The sequence below is a fragment of the Stegostoma tigrinum genome, chromosome 19 (genome assembly GCF_030684315.1).
Source record: "Stegostoma tigrinum isolate sSteTig4 chromosome 19, sSteTig4.hap1, whole genome shotgun sequence".
Classification (NCBI taxonomy): domain Eukaryota; kingdom Metazoa; phylum Chordata; class Chondrichthyes; order Orectolobiformes; family Stegostomatidae; genus Stegostoma; species Stegostoma tigrinum.
The window spans coordinates 10,050,032-10,067,196 of record NC_081372.1 but is presented as its reverse complement, the minus strand read 5'-3'; the positions used below and the strand labels follow the sequence as shown (position 1 = coordinate 10,067,196).

The following is a 17,165-nucleotide window of genomic DNA, read 5'->3' as shown; positions in this document are numbered from 1 at the left end:
TTAGTATAAGAGGTAGTAGTTTGGTGGGTTAAGTACTGACAGAATATTTCCCCTCACGGAAGAGTCAAGTACCAGAAGGGGATACTCTCAGAATAAAGGGGCACTGATTCAAGACTGAAATGAGGAGGAATTTCTTCTCTCTGAGGGTTGTGACTCCTTGGAACTTGTTGCCACAGAGAGCTGTGGGAGCAGAGTCCTTGTGTGTATGCAAGGCTGAGATAGATTCTTGATGGGTCAGGGAATCATTGGGTATGGAGGAAAATGCCGGAAAATGGGAATGTGTGAGGAATGTTGCTGGCTCAGCCATGCCCCTATTGAAAGGTGGACCAGGCTCAAGGGGCTGAATGGCCTACTCATGTTCCTATTTCTTGTGGTCTTAGTTAAAACAGAGATGAGGGGAAATAGCTTCTCTCAAAGGATGACAAATCTGTGGAATTCACTACCCAGAATGTAGTGGATGCTGGAACATTGAGTAAATTTAAGGAGGAAGTAGACAGATTTTTAATTAGTAATGGGTCGAAGGGTGAGAGCGAGCGGACAAGAAAGTGAGATAACAAAGTGTGGAGCTGGATGAACACAGCAGGCCAAGCAGCATCTTAGGAGCACAAAAGCTGACGTTTTGGGCCTAGACCCAGACAGGAAAGTGGAGTTGAGGCCGAGATGAGCTCAGCCAAGATTGTATTAAATGGTGGAGCAGGTTTGAGGGGCTGAATGGCCTACTCCTGCTCCTAGTTCTTATGCTTTTTTAAAAATCCTTTTATCTTTAAAACAGAATCAGAAACTTCACTGAAGTGGAGATGGAAATTCATACAAACGCACTGAGATAGGGGAGCACATAAGAAATAGGAGCAGTAGTAGGTCATTTGACATTTTGAGCCTGCTTTGGTATTTAATAAGATCACAGCTGATTTGATTGTAGCCTTAACTGTCCCTCATAAATTGTGACTCACTTGTACATCAGAAACTTGTCAAACTTGGCCTTGAATATATTCCAAGAGCCACCTCCACTACTATCTGTGATAGAGAATCCCAAGCACACTTGACAGTGTGAGAGAAGGAGTTTGTCATCTCAGTTTAAAAGGGAGATCTCCTATTTTTAAACCATGCCCCCTAGTTGTAGATAAGGGAAACCTCTGCCCTGTCAAGGTCCCTCGGATTCTTACGTGCTTCAACGTGATCACCTCCTGTTCTTCCAAATTCTAATGAGCGTAAGTCCAAACTGCTCGTGATTCCCTCATAAGCCAAGCCCTTCATCTCAGAAATCAGTCTTGCCAACCTTCTCTGAACTGCTTCAAAAGGATTGGGTATGGAGGAGTTGAGAGAGTTTGTAGTCTTCCTGCCTTGACATATTGGATCTCTGAGAACAATGAAGGGACAAACATTGACTGAGAGTAAGGGGCACTAGAAATGGAGCACTCAATTTTGAGGAGTCTGACTTTGCATTCATTTTGGAGACTCAATGGTGAATAGGGAAAGCTATCTGAGATGTTGTGAGTTCCCATTGGAATTCTCCTTGTGTCAAAGACCCTCAGGCTCAGAAGCTGGAAGAAAATGTCTCAGTTTTCACAAACTGATCAACAAGAGATTGCAACCTTGGAGAAAGGGTGCAGAAGAATTAGCCATGAAGGAATGTTGCATGCTGAGACAAGGAAAGCAGGGATTGCTTTCAGAATGGAAAAGTTGGTTAGGCCACAGCTGGGACTGTTGTTCAGTTCTAGAATCCACATTTATGAGAAAGATGTGATAGCACTGCAGAGGAGATTTACCAAGATATTGCCTGGGCTGGAGAATTTTAGTTATGATGAGATATTGTTTTTTTTTTCCTTAGCGCAGAGGAGACTGAGGGGGGATTATGACCGGCATAGATAGGATAAACAGGAAGGAACTTTTCCCATTGATGGAGGGATCAATGACCAGCAGCACAGACGTAAGGTAAGGGGCAGGTGGTTTACAGGGGACATGAGAAATTTTGTTTCACCCTGAAGGTGGTGGGAATCTGGAACTCATTGTCTGTAAAGGTGGTAGAGGCAGAAACCGTTGTAATACTTAAAAATGTGAAGGTGTGCTTCAGATGCCAAGACATACAATGCTAGGGGCTAGAAGATAGGATTGAACAGTTAGGTGGTAGGAACTGCAGATGCTGGAGAATCTGAGATAACAAGGTGTAAAGTCGGATGAAGACAGCAGGCCAAGGAGCATCAGAGGAGCAGGGAAGCTGATGTTTCGGGCCTAGACCTTTCTTCAGAAAATGAACGGTCTAGCCCGAAACATCAGCTTTCCTGCTCCTCTGATGCTGCTTGGCCTGCTGTCTTCATCCAGCTCTACACCTTGTTATCTTGAACAGCTAGGTGTTGGTTTTGGGCAATGGGCTGAAGGGTCTTTTTCTGTGCTGCAGAACTTTATGACTTGCGGGGCGGTGGGGGGGGGGGGGGGGGGGGGTGAAATTCAGAATTGTGTGGGGTTTCTTACAGTGTGTGTACAGAGGTGTTTCCACCAGTGAGAGGTCAGTAATCAAAGCGAGGTTTAAAAAAAAACAAGAGGGACGATGAAGCCTGTATTTTAAGTGATGAGTTGCAATGAACTGCTTGAAAGAATGTCAAAAGCAGCATTTTCAAAGGGAATTTAATGTGCACCCAAAATGGGGAATAAAATCACCTCATAACATCGAGATGGCCTCCAGAACAGGCCTCCGAGCTAACAAGATGTTCTGACCCAATAAAAGACACAGTCAGTGCCAGTCCGATTCTTTTCTCGATAGATCTCCACATGCCTCACACTTTCTTGAGATGAGAGGGTCGCACATGTCTGTTCCTTAGTTCTGGTGTATATCACTGTTGTGTTGCTGGGAGATTCAGCACCCTCAGTAGTCACTCTTGCCAAGGAAGTAAAGTGTCACTCTGATACGGTCCACACAACAGCTTACTGAGGTGGCTAACCATAGCACAAGACACCCCCATGTCCAATCATCTCTCACCTGACACAAGATCTGTAGTAACTTGGATCACAGGCCACACACTTTGAGCTGCAGAATGTGCTCTGAAATGGAAAACTAGTCACTGGATCACGGAAATCTGGAGTCAAGGATGCAGACAATAATAGACAAAGGGAGGCTATTCTATCCATCTTGTCAGTGCTAACACATAAACTCAGAGTAAGGGGATGCCCATTTAATATAGAGATGAAGAGGAACTCCTTCTCTCAGGTGGTAGTGAATCTGTGGAATTCTTTGCTGCAGATGGCAGTCAAGACTAAAACATTAAGGATATCTAAGACTGACACAGGCAGATTTTTTTTTATCAGTAAGGGAATTGAAAGTTGAAGAGAAAAAGCAGGAAAGTGGAGTTGAGAGTAATTGGATCAGGATTGGGTAGAGATTCAGATTTTATGGGCTGAATGTTTTAGGAACAGTTTGATTTGTCCCAAACTCCTGCTGTTATCCCAGAGCCCTGTAAATCTCTCCTTTTAATGGGTATATCCAATTCCTTTTTCCAGAGAAATATATAGAATGGACAGCACAGAAACAGGTCCTATGGTAGATTTTACATTTCACAATTGGATGCAATGCTCTTGAATTCTGAAAAAAGAAATTTATCCAGAATCTTTATTTGCAATTAACATATTTATAGCAATTGAGTTTTTGGTCACCCAACAAAACGAAAATATCTTTGGAAAATTATAAGTGAATCTGCTTCGACTGCTTTTTCAGGCAGTAGAGTCTAGATGCTAACAGGTCTTTTAAGGGCAAGCTTGGCAGTGATCCAGAGCAGTTCTGCATTATCATTCTAAGCCACTTGCTTGCATTATGTTGTGTCTTTCGTGGGGAGTGGAAGAAAAACTTGCAATTGTATTAAAGAATCAAAAGGCTCCCAAGCAAGAATCTGGATATATTTCCTGATCAACTTGTTCAGAGATGCTATTACATACTTTTGAAGCAGGTGGGACTGGAAACTATGCATCCAAGACTCGGAGACAGGGACGCTACCACCATACAACAGCCTGAAGCAAAACCTTGACAATGGCTACAAAATTTCTTTAAGCTAAAAAGTTGTGATTTGCCAATGGATTTAGTTCCCAAATCTGTCTCCTGAATTACCACACGGTCAGCAATTACAATTGGTAATTAGAGTGGCTGGCAGTTTGTTCAAGGCTTAGCTAAGTTACCAAGACACTCATGGAACTTATGGGACATCACGACTCATAACATCATTATATTCTTCTTCTGACTAAAATCATCTCTCTTGAACAATACCGATGATGGAAACTAAGGAAATCAGCAGCAACAACACTAAGTTCTATTATGTATTGTCTTAGCATTGTCAGAAGTCCCAAAGCATTTCAAAGGAATCTGAAACCAACAATATTGAGGCAGATAAAGCATATAAGGACAGGTGATCAAAAACTTAGCTGATGAGGTAGATTCTAAGCAACGCTGAAAAGCAGCTGAGGGAATGTGGAGATAACAAGTGTGTAGCTGGATGAACACAGCAGGCCGAGCAGCATCTCTGGAGTACAAAAGCTTTATAAGGGTTTCGGGCCTAGACCCTTTATAAGGGTCTAGGCCCGAAACGTCAGCTTTTGTGCTCCTGAGATGCTGCTTGGCCTGCTGTGTTCATCCAGCCCCACACTTCGTTATCTTGGATTCTCCAGCATCTGCAGTTCCCATTATCTCTGAGGGAATGTGGAGATGTTTAGGAAGGGAATTTCAGAGTTTGGGGGGAATAAAAGCACAGAGAATGCTGGAGAAACTCAGCGGGTCTGGCAGCATCTGTGGAGAGAGAAACAGAGTTACTGTTTTGCGTTCTGAAGAAGAGACTATCAGACTCAAAATGTTAACTCTGAGTCTTGGTGCACAGATGCTGCCAGACCCGATGGGTTTCTCCAGCAATTTCAGATTTCCAGTGTTCATTCCAGAGTTTAAAGCCCAGGCAGTGGAACGTATGAGTGCCAGTGGTGGTGTCGGAAATTAAGAACGCACAAGAGGCAGATTTTGCTGATAAAGATGTTAAATTGAAACACCATTGGATTAGTGAAATGCAGGATTGGGGATAGGAAAGGGCTGGGGCCCTGAATATTCAGATCAGCCAGAAATCTTTTCACATTAGTAAGGAAACACCTCTTAAAGCCTATCGATGGAAGTGTGACCATTTGATCAAGACTTCACACTGGAATTCACATTGTCAAGGAGACCTGTTTCATAAAGGGCTTGGGCACTGGCCCCTCAGGTTCCTGTCTTGGGTTGGATGCTTTGTACTCTTGACAAACTAAGAGGGATTTGGGTGTCCCCTGGCAACCCAGTTTTTACAGCCATTTTGTGCTTTGTTTCAAGTGGGCCTCCCTTTAAAATGGGTGAAAACTGTCTCTCTTCATCTCTGGGGATGTGCCTGGAAAGGGTCAGAACCAGAATGCACACTGCGATTGCCGTCCCTCCTATGCTGAAGAGAATGGCACCGACCAGCTTGCTGACCTCCAGCGCCTCATTATACTCGATGGCACGCCTGTCCACCACCAGGAAGTCAGCCTCCCCGATACCTTCGATCTTCGGGGGCACCAGGTAACCGGTAGTGACTGTTGCTAGGCCAACGAGTAAGAGGATGGTCCCTGCTGACAGGCCGACCTACAAATGCAAATGCGAAGAAGTCATTGAGCTATCAGATGGCCCAGTTATTCCTGCAACTTAATATTCAAGGAGAAATAATGAGGCTAACTTCCACAAATTCATCTGTCAAGGTGGGGCTTTTCCCAGTGGGGGCACATTGCAGGAAATCATCTCCTTTCTCTCTGCCCATAATGAATGGAAAATGTAGAGGGGAGTGAGTGAGGAATGAGTGAGGCATGACCTCCAACAGGCTCACTTCACTCTGGGAACAGAGGAATGACTTAGTCAATGGATATCCAGGAATGAGCTACAAAAGGATTAAGGGACTTGTGCTTCATGGAGGAATGGCAAGTTGGGATCATTCTCCTTTATACCATAAAGGAAACACAAAACAATTGCTGCAGCCTTCCATTGCCTCTAACACCACTTCAGCATTTGGCTCCTCCCCTCCTGACCTCTCCCCCTCACTCAAGTAATGTGAGAAGTCCCTATTCTTTCTCCAACTGATGGACGGAGGTGGGCAAAGTCTGTAATTCAAAATAAATTCTGGCCATTGGGTGGCTCTTTTGTTTTTAATGAATGCCAGACCATTTGTGTCATCAGAAATGCATCATGGCTGGGTCCACAGTCCAAGAGTCGCAAACTAGTCATCCCTGCACTGTAGGTAAAAGGAGTCTCTTGCTGAGTGCTAGAAGCCAATTAACCACCAAGCAAGTTAGAAACAAACAGGGCAAGGAGGACTCTTACTGTGAACACTGCCAGTCAACTAACATCGAAACAGGACAAATAAATCTTAGCAAACTGCAAAGCCTAGAATCCCAAAATGGACCAGAAGATATCAACATTCCTCTATCTATACTCCCTGACCTCCAAGAAACATATCTACATATCTTTTACCTTTTTTTAATGGACTCAGTCTTATTGCCAATCTGTGAGTATGTGTGTGATGTTCTTAATTCTTCTCACATTTGTAAGTAATAAGTTTGCCCTTTTGTTAATTCAAGAAAACCTTGTGAAAATGGCTCCTTTTAAATTCACTTGACCTGGGAGAAAGTCATCCGCAAAGGAGGGGTCCTTTCTAAATTAATCAAGTTGTGATTAATCAAGTTGAGTGGCGAGCGAGGGGACTGCAGATGAATGAAGAAGGGGAGTCAGTTCATCCCTTCACATCCAGGAGCTTACGGATTTGCTGTAATGATGCTCGTTTGAACAGCCTGAGCAGGCATGATGGGCTGAATGGCCTCCTTCTGGTTGTAACAGTCCTGTGATCCATTTGGAACCATAACAACCTGGGGAACATCAGCCAGGGCCTGGCCATAACACTGTTCCCCACCAGTTCCCTGCAGGTGCCATCTGTCCCGGGCAACCTCTCTCGGCAAAAGAGAAGTGTCAGTGAGTTATAACGTAGTCGGGTTACAGTCCTGTCTTAGCAGCAGCTTGGAAGCATGTGGAAGCTGTGAGATGTGGGTAGGAGGTTGGTGGCAGTGGTAAATGTGCAAGGCTGAGCTTGATTTCTGACTATTGACTGATGAAGTGTAGTGCACAGTGCAGCATGTGAAGATAGTGGTGTGGCAGTGCAAGGTAACATTTGAAGCTACATCCACTGACCCTGATACTGAAGGGAGGTCACTTAAAACTCCTGCAGCACTGCAGACAAGGCCACTAGGTCATAAACATCTCAAACTGATCTTTCAGGCCAATGACTCACATTGTCTTTGCAGTCTGAGTCTTGAGGATCTCCTGGGCTTTTATAGAAACACAATCTCTCTGTGCCTTTCTACCTTACAGACTTAGACCTCGAGTGCCAACTAGTTGTCTTTATTTGGGATTGTGAAGGCAATTTGTTTAGCTGCAATGCCTTTTTGAATTGTTTTAGGTGGCTGTGGATGTAGTAACTTGAAAGGGCTGCCTTGAGTGTGGCCATCAGATAGGTTGCAAACTACCAAGCAATTTAAAGGAAATACTGTCCAATGCCATAGCAAAAATGTGGGAGTTCCCGCTGCACCACTGTCCATCCAAATTGTGCTCTGAAGTAATCAGTTCCAGCACTGACTGCAGCCTGAATACACCCCCTGTTCAAGAGATATGGACTACCTTTAGGAAATATGAGCAAACGCACCTGGATCTCCTGCTGAGCATGCAGCCAGTCAGTACTGCATTTCACACTGGGTCAAACTGTTATCATAAATATTATCAGCAGCTTTGGGCCCCATACCTAAGGAAGGATGTGCTGGTGTTGGAGGGGGTCCAGAGGAGATGAACAAGAATGATTCCAGGGATGAAGGGCTTGTCATATGAGGAGTGGTTGAGGATTCTGGGTCTGTACTCTGTGGAGTTTAGAAGGGTGAGGGGGGGAATCTGATTGAAACTTACAGAATACTGAGCAGTCTGGATAGAGTGGACATGCATAAGATATTTCCACTAGAAAGAGAGACTAGAACCCAAGGGCACAACCTGATTGTGAAGGGACAATCCTTTTGAGCCAAGATGAGGAGGGCAACTCATTGCTACAGAGGGCTGTGGAGGCCAAGTCATTGGGTGCATCTAAGACAGAGGTAGATAGATTCTTTATTAGTAAGGGGATCAAGGTTTATGGGAGGAAGCCAGCATATGGGGTTGAAAAATATATCAGCTATGATCAAACGGCAGAACAGGAACAATGAGACAATTGGGCTGATTATGCTCCTATATCTTATGGTCTTTTGTGATGGGAAGGTGAAGGAGGTGTGTGTGCTGCCTGCATCATGCTAATTGAGCATGCTGCAATTGTGTATTATGATCCCCATGCTGCAGGGAGCTTGATCGAATGGAGGCAGGCTATCCCATGATTCATAGCTGCAGCGAAAGCCCTCTATCACAACTGTAGCCAATCCAATTTTGTGTTGATTCATTTAGCTCCATTCACACAGATTTGATCATTGGGCCACTATGAAGAGACACAGCAAGATACAGAAGGAGGAAGTGAGATATGTGCTGAGGATACATGGAAAAGTCTACAGCCATATAAAATATGCACAGAGAATGCTGGTGAAATTCAGTGCAACTGGCAGCATCTGTGGAGAGAGAAGCAGAGTTAATGTTTCAAGATTCACACAGAAAACCGTTAGTCATCTCTTTTGTCTTGTACACGAATCATGGTGTTTAACTACATGCCCTAAATGTTGCTCAGTTTCCAGGTCCAGCAAAAATAACAGCCATTATGTCAGACATAGAATCATACAATGATTTCAGTGCAAGAGGCCATTTGGCCCATCCTGTCCCTGACCGTTTTCTGTTAGAGTAGCTTTGCGTATTGCATCCTTTGTCCAAAACGCTGCATTTTTCATTTTCTTTTTGGGTGAGTATCCAATTCTCTTCTGAAAGTCCCAATGGAACCTGTCTTCCCGTAAAATCAAGCAGTGCATTCCAGACCCTAACAATTTGCTGCATAAAAGATGTTTTCTCATGTCAACATACTCCTTCTCGTGTCAACATACTCCTTCTGCCAATCACTTTAAATGAATATTGTGAGCTTCTCCATTCTGCTGCCAATGGCAACAATTTTTTTTGTCTCTAAACCGCTCACGTTCATTTTATTTCCTTTATTCCTTCGGGGGCATGTGTCTGTTTAGTAAAGTCAGTATTTATTTTCCATCCCTAATTGTCCTTGAGCTAAGTGACTTGTCAGGCCATTTCTGACACCAGTTGACAGTCAATCACATTGCTGTGCATCTACAGTCATATGTAGGCCAGACGAAGGAAGGATTTCCCTCCGTAAAGGGAATTGGTGAACTAGATGGTTCCAGGGTTAATGTTAGTTCAATGGTCACTATTGCTGAGGCTAGTTTTTAATCCCAGATTTTATTTTTACATTCAATTTGAATTCCACCAGCTAGGGCCCTGGAGCATTAGTCTAGGGACATTACTACTATACCACTGTAATAATAAAATGTGAGGCTGGATGAACACAGCAGGCCAAGCAGCATCTCAGGAGCACAAAAGCTGACGTTTCGGGCCTAGACCCTTCATCAGAGAGGGGGATGGGGAGAGGGAGCTGGAATAAATAGGGAGAGAGGGGGAGGTGGACCGAAGATGGAGAGTAAAGAAGATAGGTGGAGAGAGTATATGTGGGGAGGTAGGGAGGGGATAGGTCAGTCCAGGGAAGACGGACAGGTCAAGGAGGTGGGATGAGGTTAGTAAGTAGATGGGGGTGCGGCTTGGGGTGGGAGGAAGGGATGGGTGAGAGGAAGAACCGGTTAGGGAGGCAGAGACAGGTTGGACTGGTTTTGGGATGCAGTGGGTGGGGGGGAAGAGCTGGGCTGGTTGTGTGGTGCAGTGGGGGGAGGGGACGAACTGGGCTGGTTTAGGGATGCAGTAGGGGAAGGGGAGATTTTGAAACTGGTGAAGTCCACATTGATACCATTGGGCTGCAGGGTTCCCAGGCGGAATATGAGTTGCTGTTCCTGCAACCTTCGGGTGGCATCATTGTGGCAGTGCAGGAGGCCCATGATGGACATGTCATCTAGAGAATGGGAGGGGGAGTGGAAATGGTTTGCGACTGGGAGGTGCAGTTGTTTGTTGCGAACTGAGCGGAGGTGTTCTGCAAAGCGGTCTCCAAGCCTCCGCTTGGTTTCCCCAATGTAGAGGGAGCCACACCGGGTACAATGGATGCAGTATACCACATTGGCAGATGTGCAGGTGAACCTCTGCTTAATGTGGAAAGTCATCTTGGGGCCTGGGATGGGGGTGAGGGAGGAGGTGTGGGGGCAAGTGTAGCATTTCCTGCGGTTGCAGGGGAAGGTGCCGGGTGTGGTGGGGTTGGAGGGCAGTGTGGAGCGAACAAGGGAGTCACGGAGAGAGTGGTCTCTCCGGAAAGCAGACAGGGGAGGGGATGGAAAAATGTCTACTATACCACTGTCTCCCCAAGCAACTTGATCTCCCTTCATCATCTCCTACCTGGCATTGAGAGTTCTCATCCAACAGGATTGTTCTGAAGTCATAGAGCCATAGAATCCCTACAGCATGGAAGCAGGCCATTTGGCCCATGAAGTCCACACTGACCCTCAGAACCACATCCCTACACAATCCCTGCATTTCCCATGTGTAATCCACCTGGCCTGCACATCCCTGCGCACAATGGGTAATTTGGCACAGCCAATCCACCTAGCCTGCACACCTTTGGACTGTGAGAGGAAACAGGAGCACCTGCAGGAATCTCACGCAGTCACGGGAAGAATGTGCTAACTCCACATAGAAAGACACCTGAGGGCGGAATCGAACCTGGGTCCCTGGCACTTTGAGGCAGCAGTGCTGCTGAAGTCCCTGACAATAATTAAAATCCAAAACACTGCTATGAGGGCTGACCTGGGGGGAAATATCATAGTGGTTTAAAATAAATTTGTGCTTTTCAAAAATAAAAATTGGTGAAAACTATTCTCAGTATCACAGAAGTGTTATAGTGCAAAACAAGGCCATCTGGCCTTTGTGCTTGCACTGACTCTTCATAAGTGTCATGATCTAGTTCTAATCTCCTGCATTTTCCCCCTTGCCTTACACACCATTTATATCCACATAACTATCCTTTTGAATGCCTCAAATGAATGTGCCTCCACCACATTTCCAGGCAGTGCATTCCATCCCCTGCCTACTCGCTGGGTGAAAGTATTTTTTTCACATTTTTTCCGTTTGCAAATCACTTTAAATCTATGCCCTCTCATTCTTGTTCCTTTCACCAATGGGAAAAGCATTTCCGTATCTGCTCTGCACAGCCCACCAATGATTTTGAAAACCTCTATCAAATCTCGTCTTAACGGTCTTCTCTCCAGGCCCAACTTCAAACTTCCCTCATCACTGAAGCTTCTCAATCTTGGAACTTTTGTTCCCGATTAATAAAAAAAAATTGGGAATGGTTCAAAGATGTTTAACTGAGAAATCCAATTCGATGATGAAGAGCCTGTTTGTAATCTAGAGTGTGTGGGAAAGTAAGGCAAAGTGAGTGTAGAATTGGGGTGGGAGATAGAAGGAACTGCCGATGCTGGAGAATCTGAGATAACACGGTGTAGAGCTGGATGAACACAGCAGGCCGAGCAGCATCAGAGGAGCAGGAAGGCTGATGTTTCGGGCCTAGGCCCACTTGACTGGTGGAAGTGGAGATGGTGAATCCTTTCGAACGGGAATTGGGTGGGCATTTGAATGAAATAGACTTGCAGATCTGTGGGAATAGGGCAGAAGTATGGGACAGACTGGATAGCTACAGAAGGCTGACACAGAATTGATAGGCTGAATGGCCTTCCCTTGTGAGCAGAGAGCTTTGAAAACACATTGATTGGGTTTCTGTGGAGTGCTGATTTGTTTCAGGTAACTTTGATTCACTCGTAGACAAGTTATGCAAATCAGTACTGCATATTTGACAGACAGTAATTATTCAAGACACATAAATGGAATTAATCAAATGTAACATTTTGAACTATATTATAAAATAATGCTTCCTCATACAATGTAGGTGTGCAATAGATACAAGCTTTTTTATTATACCTGTATAAAAAGACATACAGAAAATAGTGGCAAACAATTTTTTCATGCCCCTGGTGCTATCTACAAAGTGCATGCAGACCTCTGGTGCCGGCTATGCTTTACACTGTTTTGATAAGGGAACCAGAAAAGTGGAGAGAAGGCAGACTGTATCATCAGTCAGGAGGTGACGCTAGTTTGGTACCAGCAGTGCTCTTTTGGAGATCAATACTCTAGTTGATGCCCTACCCCACAGAGTTGAAGATGCAGAAGGAAGGATCCTACAGCACCCCAGCATTGTTTAACTGTTTTATAGATTAGATGTTCATTGATTTCACCTTATCCTTATTGGTTAAGTATTTGGTCATTTGAGTTAGTATTTGAAGTTTGGAGGGAATGGTGTGGCACACACTGACAACCTCAGCCCTGACTTGAAGGACCTGCTCAGTCCTCTTCCTTCCAGGCAAGGATACAGTACTTTATATCTCCTCGGTATAGCAGAGGGGACTGAGGTGGACAAGCAGCTCAAAGAGGGAGAGAAGGGTCCTCAGTAGGAAGCCATATCCTCAGGGTGCAATCTCCTATCTTAGCATCAGTAATGAACAGTGTTTTGGAGGCCTCTGTTTCACCAAGATGTTCACTGAAATGTATTGAGGCCCGAAACGTTAGCCTTCTGGCTCCTCTGATGCTGCTTGGCCGGCCATCTTCATCCAGCCCTACACCTTGTTATCGTAGAATCGAGGTGCTGGAGGAAGCAGGCCACATGAGGAATCCTCTAGGAATACCTCCTGAGCTGAACTGGTTCCACCTGTCCACTTATCACTTTGACTTGCTGACAAATTTCCTTTGACAATTGCTCCTGTAGAATGCCTGGAAAAGTTCGGCTAAATTATCTCTGCTAGATAAATGCACTTGGTTGTTGTACAACTATCTGACTAATGCCAGCGATTTATAGTGACAGCGTCTTTTGGACTCTAAGCTGTTTTTTCAATTCATCGCAAGTACAATCTCTTCAATGATATGAGTCATCGTGGAAAACTGTGCATCTGGAACTAAGGGCCGTGGATTTTGCCCTGTTAAACACCTTTTGGCCCCGGATCTGTTCCCAGCGACATCTGCCCCAACAGCGAGCCGCAAATGGCTTAATCAAATTATAGGCAGACACAGCTTGCCATCTCCCCATCCTCCACTGTATTCACCGCCACCCCTCCCCCAAAACCCTGAGCCTAGACCCTAGCTCTTCCCTTCCCCCAACAGACCTCGAAAGCTCTATTTCCATGACGTTGCCTAGCAGCTGAGCTGCGAGCTGACACATCCCATTACGTGAGTGATTTAATGGCTCTTTCATCTTTCAAAGCGCAAACAATGAATGCGTGACCTGAACGCATCATTTAAGACATCATTTTATTTAACACTCTTATCTGTCCTTGCTGCCACACTCGGACTCCAGGAATCACTGCAACAACACGTAGCGTGTTCTTTCAGAACTGGATATAGAGAAATCTGTAACTTTGTGGTCCATTTTCACTTTTGCTGCCGGGTCTGGAATGCAGATCCACTCATTCAGTAACACAAGTGGTGGAGATTGCCATCAGTTTCAGTGGAGAAACAAAAATTCTGCTGTGTTTTAAGGCAGAAGTAGATAGATTCTTGATGGATAAGGGGATGGAAGATTATCAGGGATAAGCAGAAATGTAGAATTGGGATTAAAATATGACCTTATTGAATGGCAGACCAGGCTGGAGGCACTAAGTGGCCTACGCAAGTTCCAAAGAAGAGTTTTACTGAACTCAAAAGGTTAACTCTATTTATTTTGCTACAGAAGACGCACGGTGGCTCAGTGGTTAGCCCTGCTGCCTCATAGTGCCAGGGGCCTGGGTTCAATTTCCCCCTCAGGGTCTGTGTGGAGTTTGCATGTTCTCCCTGTGTCTACATAGATCTCCTCCGGCAGTCTAAAGGTGTGCAGGCTAGGTGATTGGCCACACTAAATTGTCCCATAGTGTTCAGGAATATATATGTAAGGGGGGCTTGGGGAATGGATCTGGGTGGGGTGCTCTGAAGGTCAGTGTGGGCTTGTTGGGTCGAAGGGCCTGTTTCTACACTGTATGGATTCTGTGGAGGTGCTGCCAGACCTGCTGGGCTTCTGGCAGTGCTTTATGTTTTTCATTTCAGATCTCCAACATCCGTAGTACTTTTTCTTCCAAGGCATTCTTCCTTGCCATATTACGCAGAGTCAACCAAACATTGATCCACTTATAATAACAAGTTTGCCCTTACTCAGGGAGGAGGATCTGGTGCACAGCGGGTTTGTGGTCCTGCTTCTTGGCCAGACCTCTGGGTTTAAGTCCCATTGAAGGACCTAAATAGACTGAGACAGCACAGAAACAGATACTTTGGTCTAAATTGTCCATGCCTATCAGGTTTCGCAAACTAAACTAGTCCCATTTGCCTGCCTTTGGCCCATACCCCTCTAAACCTTTCCTATCCAAATGTCTTTTAAATACTGTATCTGTACTTGCATCTGCTACTTTGCAGGAATCTATGGCATGGATTTGGGAGTCCTCATGCATAAGTTCAGCAGGTAATAGGGAAGGGAAGGAAATGTTGGTCTTTATTTCAAAGGGAATGGAGTATAAAAGAAAATATTTTGCTAACACTATACAAGGTACTAGATAGACCACAGCTGGAATACCATGAACAGATTTGATCTCTCCATCTAAGGAAAGATATACTGGCATTGGAAGCAGTCCAGAGAAGGTTCACGAGGCTGATACCAAGTATGGAAGGACTGCTTTATATGAGGGGTTAAGTAGATTGGCCCCGAACTCATTGGAGTTTAGAAGGATGACAGACAACCTTATTAAAATACACAAGGATCTGACATAGTAGATGCAGAAAGGTTGTTTCGCAGAAAGCAGAGTCTAGGACCAGAGGACATCATCTCCAAATGGGGGGATCACCAATTTAAGACAGAGATGAGGAGGAATTTCTTCTCTCAGTGAATCTGTGTAATTCTGTACTGCATTAGACTGTTGAGGCTGGGTCATTTAATATATTCAAGGCAGCAATAGACAGATTTTAAATCAGTGACAGAATCACGGGTTATAGGAAAAGGAAGGAAAGTAGAGCTGAAGTTTATCAGATCAGCATGATCCCATTAAATGCATGAGCATACTTGAAGGGCTGAATGGCCTACTTTTGCTCCTACATTTTTTTGGACAAAGAACTTGATGATCAAGGAAGGTACATTCATAATGCAGTCAAACAGGTTGAGGATTAAGCTGCAAATCCTTCTATCAGGTGCTTCTGGTAAGTAGTAAGATGGTGAGGGATTCCTGGGATGCAAAGCAACTGGAGCCCCTACCATCCCTATCCACAGCTGTAAGCTACAACATGCAGGTATAAAGTATATATTGCTATAGTGACTTGGTCTTCCCCAGTGAACTGTTACACTCTGTCACCACTTTACACAGCACTGACTGTCATATATAATTGAGACGCGAATTCTGTTACAATGCTCTATATATGAAGGACACAGGTCAGCACTGTCATCTTATCCTTGAGAATGGTCCTAGGTGATGCCAGCTCTTCTGATACAGTTGAGTTTGATTGCTGACCACTAAAATGAGATGTTAATGGAATCATTTCAGTGCAAATTGTGTGAATGACAAATTCACCCTGATAGGAATGGAACTGAATATGGATCTCTATTCTGACCTCACTGAACTGTCTGGTATGATGCCTCAAAAGGAGCTAAATTCAGAATATGCTCCTCTCTCCACAAGAAATAATCCTTCACCTCCATGAGTTGTTTTAAAAAAGATGTCATTTAGGAAATGCCAATACAAAACTCTCTTCAATAAACACAAACAAGGAGCAGGAGTAGGCCACTTAGTGCCTCCAGCCTGGTCTGCCATTCAATAAGGTCATATTTTAATCCTAATTCTACATTCCCACTTATCCCTCATAATCTTTCATCCCTTTGGACATCAAGAATCTATCTACTTCTGCCTTAAAAAATATTTTGAGGAAGGGAATTCCAAAGACTTATAACCCTCTTTGAGGGAAAAAAAAGCTCCCTCTTCTCTGTCTTATTTGGGTGGCCGTTTATTTGTAAATGAAGACTCCCTAGTTCTGGATTCTGCCAATAAAGGGACGCGGCAGCAGCTGCTTAAGTTCCTTTAACAACTGCAATCTCATCAGGTAGCAAATAAAATCACACAAAGAAAGTCCCTCACTTCCGCCCATTGAATGACCTCTCCCCTGATGTGGTTGGTGGGGGGAGGGGGGGGGGGTGGTGGGTGGAGTTTACAATGATGGCAAGGCCCATTGTTGGTTTTCCCACCCCGTTACTAACTGTGGATCTTAAGTGCACCTTATTAATGCCCGTGTAAGGTCCAATCCCACCGCTGCTGGTACTAACCTTGCCGTAGGCCAACTGACTCACCATATGGGAAGCCTGAAGAATAAAGCCTGGTGGGGTTGTTTGTTGTCAAACGGGGTATTGTGGTGGATCACTCCCTTCTTCACAGGCCTATCAAGAGAATGGGGGGGGGGGGGGGGGGAGGGAGGTGTGCTGACTCCCATCCCTTGCCATTGCTGCCAACCACTCTACGATCACCCCTTCACCTCTGCAAACCACCTCCTTACACCCCATTCTGCCATCACTGACCAGTGGTCTGGTTGTAACCTGGTCCTAGGCCTTTAGGTGGGTTTGGTACCAGCAGAATCTTCCCAGTGATACTGTCATTCTATACACCAGCCTTTGATTTGCTCAATTTTCAACTGGAGGGACTTCGACCCCCCCCCAAGGCTCCTTGAACCTGCCACTGATGTGTCAAAGAGCCTGAGTCTTCCCAAAAAGGCTATCTCTGACTCTCACACCTAAAGGCAAGACCCCCATCTCCTCCATGTGGGGAAGTGATGGCTCAGTGGTGTTATCAATGAATTATTAATCCAGAGACCCACATAATATTCAAATCCTACCAGGGCAGATGGTGGAATTTGAATTCAATAAATATCTGGGATTAAGGATCTGATAATGATCATGAAGCCATTGTTGGTTGTCAGGAAATCTGTT

The 17,165-nt window shown here is 44.9% G+C and overlaps 1 protein-coding gene across 4 annotated transcripts in view; it reads right to left on the bottom strand.

Annotated features, from left to right (window-relative positions):
* Positions 1 to 4,985: 4,985 nt before the first annotated feature.
* LOC125461518 (neurensin-1-like) overlaps positions 4,986 to 17,165 on the bottom strand; it is a 37,025-nt gene continuing 24,845 nt past the window's right edge. For all 4 annotated transcript variants that reach the window (XM_048550396.2, XM_048550398.2, XM_048550399.2 and 1 more), the window contains one exon: positions 4,986 to 5,614. In XM_048550396.2, the coding sequence (XP_048406353.1) occupies positions 5,219 to 5,614 (396 nt within the window). In that variant the 3' untranslated portion in view covers positions 4,986 to 5,218. The remainder of the gene's footprint in view (positions 5,615 to 17,165) is intronic.